Consider the following 10447-nt stretch of genomic DNA (forward strand, 5'->3'; position numbering starts at 1 on the left):
CTTAGGTCAACTAACTCAAGAAAACTATTCTTTCTCTCCTTCCCCGTTTTCTTATCTACTTTCTGATATAATATTCATGGCAAAATATTTTATGGTCGCCCCACAAATTTACAGTGCAGCAGAATTTATCTTCCTCAAGTACCTCTGGCTTCATGAAAGAGGAATATATGTATGTATTCATTACTTTATTTAAATAATCTTATCAAAAATGTATGTACATTAGAGACATAAATTTAAAGATAAATATCTATAACTTTATAGTTTTATTAATATAAACATGTAGCATATGAACCTTAGGGAACCTATATAACTTTTCATCTATTTCAGATTTTAAGTATAAGTGAATAGTACACAAAATGCAAATCTAAATTAATACAGGCTTCTTTGAAAGGCTTGCTCAGCTTTAGAAAGAACACTATTCAAATATAGTACGAGTATTATATCTTTTATCACAAACTTTCTGCTTTTTAAAAACACTTACGAAGCAAAGCTTAGCTTTAAAGTAGAATTAACGATATTTACTTTGTAGCAACTAGTTGTATACATTCCTTAAAGTTTAAATATAATTCAAACTGACAATTATTGAAAACTTTAGAGCTGTCTTCTTACCTTAAACTCACTCAGATGGAACATGAGAATTGTATTACAAGCAGAAACATCATAACTCACTTTTAATTCAATTAATATTACCATATCTTATCTGTGGCAAATACAATGCTATTCTTTAAAAGAGATTTTAGGGTGGTCAGGGAACTAAAGACTTGCTAGCCTTATGTCTGTATTAGAGAAATGAGAAGTTATAATAAAGTACAGAATTAATGGATACCTAGATAAATACAATTTGCTCTGGTAAGATTGGGCATGGCTTCTGTGAATGCCATGATGTTTTTACCTTGCAAATCTCTTGGAGTTCTCTGAAGAAATCATGAAGGATGTGAAAAAGGGAAATCCTGGTCCAAACAGCCTACAAAAATTTCTGAAAGGTTTTTAAGGAAATTAAGCTGCCACAGATTAAGAGGTGACAGCACGGACAAAATCAAATAAAATATAAGAAACAGCATAAGAATAAATGATTGTTGCTATGGAGGGAGCCCACTGGTGAGAGTTTTGCAAAGGGCCTGCGCTGGAACTTATTCAATTTAATATACTTGCAAAAGATTGACAAATCAGGCTGAAAAGTGAGATGACAACAAAGATTGCTAAGTGCTTACGAAGAATGATTGCAAAAGGGCCCCAGAATGCTAAAATAGCCAATGAAATTCAACATTGTTAAATGAAAAGTGATATCCATGGAAAAGATACTAGCTTCACATAAAAACTAACGAAGCATGACCTCACCACCACCACTCAGGAGCAAGACTTGGAAGTAATAATAGGTGGTTCAATGAAAACACTGCCTTAGTACCCAGTAGAGTAAAAAGGAAACTCAAACGTAGAGAGTAACTAGAGAGAAATAGAAAACAAGAGACATTATGATGCCACTATAAATCCGTGGCTCACCCAGACATTAAACACGTTATTGATTTCCAAGCCTTCACTAGCTGTAATCTCTACATATAGCATAATTAGAAAAGGATCAGAGAAAGGTAATAAGGTCACCAACGGTAAGCAACACGGAACAGGCTAGAACTCACCAGTTCAGAAAAGAGATGGCTAAGGAGAGATATAGGAGATACTCACAAAATTATGAGTTGCATAGACAGTATGGGTCTGGGGATCAACTGCTCCAGTAGAGGAGCAAGGAGCCATCAAATGAAGCTAGTATGTACCAGGTACAAACAAGGCAAACAAAAGTTTGTAAGCAGTGAGTAGTCAGCCCATTAAACTGCATGCCTGAGAACACAGTGGAGGCAGCAGCAATTTTCAAGGGAAGACTGGATAAGTAATTGCATTTCTTGGAAGAGATCCATTATAGGTTGTTAAACAGACAAAGCACAGTAGGTACAAAAGTGCTGAGCTGAGAATAGCTGGCGGATGGAAGAATATTTGAAGACAAGATGAGACAAGAATCATACATGCTTGTCCTATTCTCAGTCTTCCCAAAGCATCTGCTTATGGCCATTGTTGAAGACAGGATATTGTACACTAACATTTATTTTGAATTCCACACCCAGTTCTATGTTCTCACTATCCTGGAACTATGGTAACATGCTGGTTTTGCTCTTCACAACTAGTAAATGCTTATTGCCTTGATATAGTTGAATTGTTCTCACTATCCTAGACTATGGTAATATGCTGGTTTTGCTCTTCACTACTAGTAAATGCTTATTGCCTTGATATAGTTGAATTTTAAACTTTTTTTTTAAGCACTACCGACTATGGTTATATGCCAAGGCATATTCTGGCTCATTAAATTTGGGAACAGCATGTCTACAATGCTCCACGTTGGAGTGTTCTGTTCACAGACAGACACCCATACTGATTCAGGTACACAAAGCAGCCTAGCCGTGTATGGGTGGAGCTCTGTATAAACCAAATTATACCACTACATAACCACATAGATTTTGGTATCAAAACGTATTTGCTTCATGTTTGCTCTGATATTTATTTTCAGACTATTATATAGTCTTTTTAAGCAGGAAATAGGAAATATAGTCTTTTTAAGCAGGAAATAGATTTTAAGCAGGAAATAGAAACTAAGAACTAAACATGTATTAAAATGCTACTTATTTTATCAGTGACAGCAAAACCTAACAAGTATCAAACAGTCTAATTACTTTATTTACAGCGGAGTCAGTAAATACAGAAACAAAGCCTGATCTGATTTACAACACTGTGTCTGCATTAACAAGTAAGGTGAAGCACTAGGGTGGATCAGTAGAGCAAAATACCTGTGATGAGGCCATGAGACCCACTCTCTTTTTTGAGGGAGAGGAGCTTTACTTCAGACTAGTCCTAGCCACTAATTAAAATCCCTTAGCAGCTGCAGCATAGCAGGTGCACCTGTGAATACATACATCTTCTGGTTTGTTACATCCAAAAAGAATAGTCCACATATTCTAAGAGCACTGTGATGTGAATCAAGGTGCAGTAAGTTGGGGTTATCAGGAGATTCGCTTCAAAAATACACTCCTGATCCTAATTAAAACACTAACAGAAACATAACCAGAAACACAGCAACTGAGAAAAATGAAATCTCAGTTCTATTTTCAGCTTTGGATGAACTATTCTGAAAAACCATGTTTTCCAAGACTTATCTGTGTAAACAAGGATGGAACCTTCTTGAACTCTAAGCTAAATATTATCAGCATTATCCAGAGCGCATAATAATTAGCAAGGTTGGGTTAGAGCACTGTAGAACATTTTCATACCCATGTAAACCTATAGGGGAAAAGCCTCACAGATTTCTGGAAAACATTCAGTTATGAATAAACTTTAATCCACAAAATTAAACCTCTCAAAACTACAACAAAACTGACAAACAGATTTCTTCCACAAAATCTATACTAGAAGAGGCTATTGTAAAAATCAAAATAAGGAGAAATAATAGTAGTTTAATCCAACTGTCTACATTTCTTCCTTTAGCCTCAAAACAGTGGGAAAATATTTTGCCTTTTTCCATTTTTTGTTGTTGTTAGTATTTAATACTTATAACGCTTACTTTTTGAGATATTTACTTCAGTATTCTGATAATAAAAGTTACATAGACTAGGAAAGAAACTCCTTTATAGAAAACAGATGGTTTACATTTCAAGTTTTCTGACTTCTTTTAACATATTCACATTCCACTGTTACAATATGAATCAATTTCCTCCTTTGTTTCCCAACTTGATCATTGCAAGCAATAAACATAGGAATTTCCTATCTGAAAAACACTAAAGGAGAACACACTTTTTTTAACAAAAACATTATACACCAAAAAGAGATTTCACAATCATTTTCCAATACTACTGCAAGAGTATGAACTTTTCAGCTACTAAATTGTGTACACACTATTGGAAGTTATGGAACTCCACACATACACACATTTATCATATAACGATTTATACTATTTTGTCCAAAATTTGCATTTCTAACAACCTAATTAAGAGGAAAGTAATGCCTTAATCTTGTAATTCATTGCATAAATTCATCATATACAGAGAAAAAAAATAAACTGACCTTCCCCTGTTACAAAGCACAACACAAGGAAAAAAATAAGATAAATATGAAGATCATCCATAAATACAGAGAGTAAAGTAGATGCTATGAATAACATACGGAACAGATAAGAGGAACATAGAAGTAAAATACATATAAGGCCAATGAGTCTTGGAGCTCTGACTCTAGTGTCCCTGTAGACATAGTAACAGCTCATAATGATGATATCGTTGTAAAGAAGTAATGTCAATTCAGGAAGGAATTCTAACCAATTTTAATAAATTGTTGGCTTTTGACTCAGGATATAATTGATGATATATAGGCAAAGTTCAAGAGAACATATGTCCAACAGAGGGGTCTGGGTAAATAGCAGACAGTACTATTACTCCAGTTACCATTTGCATTTGTTAACCATAGTTTGATTTCTGTTTACTATTGTGCATCATGTATAAAATGTGCTTTATTCATTTGGAACACAGTAACTGATACAAGGAGTCTGTTTCTTTTCCAGAAATGCAAGGAACAAGGGTAATGTCTTCAGCTTTAAAAAATTCTGATTATAAATCAGAAACATATGGAAGGATGTTCATACAATCACTAGTTCATTTTTCAGCTGTCTCTATTTTGCAGCTGGTGGCCCTAATAGTGACCTACATTTAATCTAATTCACTGAGCCTGGGATATAGTTGTAACTTTTCATAAAAATACTGGAGGTGTTTATGCATAACTATTTCATATCCGGTACTTTTTTGGTCATTCTGAATCTTTAGGAATGTTCTAAGTTTTTTCTGTAAGATATGACGACCATTTATTTTACATTTAATACTATCTCCAAAGCCTCCTCCATCCCTTAAGGATGCTGAATTGGAATATACTTTGCCTAATGTTACACAACAACTCTTCTATAGTATCACCTTCAATCCAAATTCTGTGCATTGCTCAAAAACAAACCAGCAGACTGCTTCCTCCCTTTTGGGTACTCTGGCTTTTTGTTCCCAGAATGAATGCAGCCCCAGCATAAGCACAGGCATTAAACTGCTTTAAAATTATTTTTACACCCCTGTATCAGGATCTCAACAAAAAGCAGAGGGAGATGCAAGAATCACAAAGAAGTTCCATATCATACATACATGCAGCAGTCAAAACATGCAGCTGTACCATCAAAGAGACAAAAATAATTTTAGAAGGTAAAATTAATCAGGCCACACAAAGAGTCAAGCAGAAAAGGCCTGTATTTTAGAAAAAGAAAATGATGTAGAGAACAATCCAGAATACTTAAGTTATTTATTTCAGATTGAAAAAAGAAGAAAATAAAGAGACAAACATTGAGTTCAGTTTTAACATCACTTCATGCCTTGGTTCTCTTTAACAGTAAATCTGTGTTTCACTGCTTGCAGATTATTTTCTACATGTTATCAGGCTGGTTCAATAACTACTTTTTACTCTATAAAACCTTTTCTCTTACAATTATTCTGATCCAGAGCAGCTGGTCAACATCGTAAAGTGCTTAATCACACCTCATACAAAAGATATGCTAAGGAATATTGAACCTGTTACCTTCCACATAGAGCAAAAAATCACATACAAAAGAAAATTCAGCATTGTGTCTAGGTCTATAAATGCCCAGAAGTCTTTAAAAGCTTTCCTAATTTGTCCCCATCTCGTTCTGTCACAGACACATTTCTACCGAAGACACTAATTTTTGAACATTCTGTATAAGTGATTCCCAGCGTTCATCAAGCATGAGGAAGCTAAGCAATAATCCATACTTCTTTCTTCCAAGAACGCTTAAAAACAATAAAATCCAGAAACTACAGAACTTGCCAATGTTGTCCTTTAGAGACCTCGATACAAGATGAAAGCCAAGGTCTTTAAGCAGCTGCAAAAATACACTTTCTTCGCCTAAATATAGAACAAACCTGAGTGTTTAGAAATTTTAAAAATCTCAGCTTTGGTTTATTTCATAAGGAATATCTTGATAGCAACCTTACTGCACTCTCCCTAGTGCTGCCTCATAGCCCTATTAACCCATGCACCCCAGAGATAAGGCCCTTCCCCCCCTTTTTCTTCTTCTTCCCTCTTCTTCCTAGTGTTCTGCCTCCCAACACACAATTACAACTCTATATAGGCAGTGCCAGTCCCTGCTTCCACGTAATTCCTACAGGCACCCTGGAGAAATAATTTCCAACCCACTTTACAGAGAGGAAAGGTTATCACCCCCACCCCCCACCCCCGGTAATCTGGCTCTTTCCAGGTCAATCAGTTCTTCAGTGCCTTGCAGGGGTTTATCAGGAATGAGACATAAGTGCCTCACACTGAGAAGTATCAGCAACCAGCCCGCAGTTCCGTTGTAAAACACATTACAGCATTTCAAAGCAATGCTAAAAATACAAAAAAGCTCTCTCCTATCATTTTTGTACTAAGCTACTAAGCATTAAGGAAATCTTAAAGGCGCAGGAGCAGGCTGGCCCTATGTGCCGTAAGAAGAACGGGTGGGGAAGATGACCGGCCTGCCTGAACAGGAAGCATTTGCTGGGACTCAGGAAAAAAAGGAGAGTTTACCACTTTTGGAAGAAGGGGCAGGCAACTCAAGAAGAGTACAGGGATCTCGTTAGGTCATGCAGAGAGAAAATTAGAAAGGCAAAAGCCCGGCTAGAAGTCAATCTGTCATAAGAGATAACAAAAAATGTTTTTACAAATATATTAACGACAAAAAGAGAGCCAAGGAGAATCTCCATCCTTTATTGGATGCGGAGGGGAACATGGCCACCCAGGATGAGGAAAAGGCTGAAGTACTTAATGCCTTCTTTGCCTCAGTCTTTAATAGTCAGACCAGTTACCCTCAGGGTATTCAGCCCCCTAAGCTGGAAGACAGGGATGGAGAGCAGAATAAACCCCCCATAATCCAAGAGGAAGCCGTTAACGACCTGCTACACCACCTGGACACTCAACAAGTCTATGAGGCCAGATGAAATCCACCCAAGAGTACTGAGGGAGCTGGCAGAGGAGCTTGCCAAGCCACTCTCCATCATTTATCAGCAGTCCTGGTTAACAGGGGAGGTCCCAGATGACTGGAGGCTTGCCAATGAGACACCCATCTACAAGAAAGGCCAGAAGGAGGATCCGGGGAACTACAGGCCGGTCAGCCTGACCTCAGTGCCAGGGAAGATTATGGAGCGGTTGGTTTTGAGGGCGCTCACAAGGCATGTGTGGGACAACCAGGGGATCAGGCCCAGCCAGCACGGGTTCATGGAAGGCAGGTCCTGCTTGATCTCCTTCTATGACCAGGTGACCCACCTCATGGATGAGGGAAAGGCTGTGGATGTGGTCTACCTGGACTTCAGTAAAGCCTTTGACACTGTCTCCCACGGCATTCTCCTAGAGAAGCTGGCGGCTCACAGCTTAGACTTACTCTTCACTGGGTAGAAAACTGGCTGGACAGCCGAGCCCAAAGAGTTGTGGTCAACGGAGTTAAATTCAGTTGGCGGCCGGTCACGAGCGGTGTTCCCCAGGGCTCAGTACTGGGACCGGTTCTGTTCAATATCTTTATCAATGATCTGGACGAGGGGATCAAGTGCTCCCTCAGTAAGTTCGCAGACGACACCAAGTTGGGCGGGAGTGTTGATCTGCTGGAGGGTAGGAAGGCTCTGCAGAGGGACCTGGACAGGCTGGATCGATGGGCCGAGGCCAACTGTATGAGGTTCAACAAGGCCAAGTGCCGGGTCCTGCACTTCGGCCACAACAACCCCACGCAACGCTACAGGCTTGGGGAAGAGTGGCTGGAAAGCTGCCCAGAGGAAAAGGACCTGGGGGTGCTGGTTGACAGCCGGCTGAACATGAGCCGGCAGTGTGCCCAGGTGGCCAAGAAGGCCAACGGCATCCTGGCCTGTATCAGAAATAGTGTGGCCAGCAGGAGCAGGGAGGTGATCGTGCCCCTGTACTCGGCACTGGTGAGGCCGCATCTCGAATCCTGTGTTCAGTTTTGGGCCCCTCACTACAAGAAGGACATGGAGGTACTGGAGCGTGTCCAGAGAAGGGCAACGAAGCTGGTGAAGGGCCTGGAGCACAAGTCTTATGAGGAGCGGCTGAGGGAACTGGGGTTGTTTAGTCTGGAGAAGAGGAGGCTGAGGGGAGACCTCATCGCGCTCTACAACTACCTGAAAGGAGGTTGTAGCGAGGTGGGGGTTGGTCTCTTCTCCCAAGTAACAAGCAATAGGATGAGAGGAAATGGCCTCAAGTTGTGCCAAGGGAGGTTTAGATTGGACATTAGGAGAAATTTCTTTACTGAAAGAGTGGTCAAGCCTTGGAACAGGCTGCCCAGGGAAGTGGTGGAGTCACCATCCCTGGAAGTATTTAAAAGACGAGTAGATGAGGCGCTTAGGGACATGGTTTAGAGGGCATGGTGCTGTTGGGTTGAGGGTTGGACTCGATGATCTTAGAGGTCTTTTCCAACCTTAATGATTCTATGATTAAGTAAAAAGTGCTAAACACCAACATGGTAAAAAGGTAATTAACATGCCAGCACCTATGAGAACTGCATAAGAACTGCTCGTGGCAGCTTTTGCAGTATGCACCTGCATGATTAGTTTTTAAGGAAAAATTCGGTTTCTTTTTTGAAGTGTTAGTAGAAAGGTGAGAACAGAAATGAATTAGTCATACTAAAGCTCTGAGCGGGGCAAAATATATGAGACCACTTCAAGTACAAGATAGACAGAATGAGCTGAACATCAGCCAGTTCAAATAATTCACAAAACCTGCTCATCTGCCTGCAAAACAAAATCTTTCCTCAGTTACTCTAGGGTATTTTCAGCTTGATTTTTTACTTTACCTGCTCTTGACAGATAAACACTACTAAATAGTAGATTGCTTCCCAGATGCTGAAGAAGATTTAATCAGCAACACATATAGTTTGGATAGTTACCTTAATTTTCATCTTGTTCTCTCATACCTTTTCTACCTCTGCCATCCATACCCATTCAACTTCTCTCTTTTTCTCTCATAAAAGCCTTTTGTTCTTCACTGTCTATCCTGATAGAAGGCCACAACGGGGAACAAATTTTACACCTACTCTGTATGCAACCCTTTCCCCCTAAAGTTAAGCTTTTCTGAAAGCAGAATCCAGAGAGCAAGTGTCCCTCGTTCGACTGACTTGGATTCCCTCTACTAGAAGTAAAAAAGTTTACTTCATTTACACCTTCAGCTACATTTCATATCCTTACAAATTTATAGGGAAATTACTACTGTTCAAATTTAAGCCAGGATTCAATTTCAACACAATTAGTAAAATAGCCATTTAAAATGCCTAACATTTCAGGTGAAAGTATCTTGTGGAGAAAGTCAGTCAGTGAAAATGAGATATCGGGGGCAGGGGGGGAAGCACACCTGACAAATCAGAAAGCATACCATAAACACATTATCAAGGCCCTATTCAAAAACTGGAGCTCAATTAGTTAACAACAGAGCTTGTTTAGGTTTTCAGAAAAGAAACCACATTCTAAGTACATAGGTCCTTGTAACCAGAGACCAAGAAACAGGTACCTATATATCAAACTTCTAAGCACTAACAATGCCCAGAAAGCACTCTCTGCTGCTCGGGTTGAATACTTCCTGTCAGCTTCCCTATTGCCAATGCATATGAACCACGCTTTTCATTTCAGATGATTTGGATATTGTGGTTGTTTCAAGTAATTTTGAATAAAGAGTAAAGCAGCACTGTTGCCGAAAGAAGCAATACTATCCTTCCTTGTTTGCAGCTACTTGGGACATCCCCTTCCTTGTGCTGATATGAGCACCTGTTAAAAAAACAGTTTTTATCTGAAATTATTTGTTACTACTTTTCTTTTTTTTCTTCCTGGCACAAGGGATGACAAGCAGATGAAATACGGGACAGGACTGCTACTTTATTTGGCACCGACAGTTTAAAGTGACAGTAAAACTATACTGTAAAGTAAACCTTGATGACATCAAGCCAAAGTAATTACTCAACATATCACTCTTCAAAGGTATTTATAAGTAAGTGTTCATGAGTTTCTTGTAAGTGCTTGGATAACAACAGTGAGTACACACATTACACAATATTTTTGTGGTAAGCATACCACAGAAATCTTGTGACCCTGATGAACAGACTTTTGACAATGTTTTCTGCAGAAGCTGTTACTAAAGTCTTCTAACATTACAGAGCCTTCTCCTCTTGCAGATCAAAGCCAGTAAAAGCTTTCTTACTGCAGTAAAAGCATGAAGACTTCCTAAATCTTCAAAGGCCTCATTTATCTAGTAATTTTCCCTCATTTTTAAAAATTGTCATACATAAGGAAAAAACTAAGCTATTCCCAAGATATTCCACGTACATAACTGTGAAATCTAGGAT

General features: G+C 39.0%; 1 protein-coding gene across 3 annotated transcripts in view; it reads right to left on the minus strand.

The window, feature by feature from the left end:
• CENPP (centromere protein P) overlaps positions 1–10447 on the minus strand; it is a 151745-nt gene that overhangs the window by 108904 nt on the left and 32394 nt on the right. Inside the window, exon 7 of one of the 3 annotated variants that reach the window (XM_075159332.1) lies at positions 747–964. The exons of the other annotated variants lie outside the window; for them this stretch is intronic. Coding sequence (XP_075015433.1) covers positions 827–964 — 138 coding nt within the window. The 3' untranslated portion in view covers positions 747–826. Of the gene's footprint in view, positions 1–746; positions 965–10447 lie in introns of those variants that run through there. 3 annotated transcript variants of the gene reach the window in all.

The sequence above is a fragment of the Calonectris borealis genome, chromosome 10, assembly GCF_964195595.1.
Source record: "Calonectris borealis chromosome 10, bCalBor7.hap1.2, whole genome shotgun sequence".
NCBI lineage: Eukaryota > Metazoa > Chordata > Aves > Procellariiformes > Procellariidae > Calonectris > Calonectris borealis.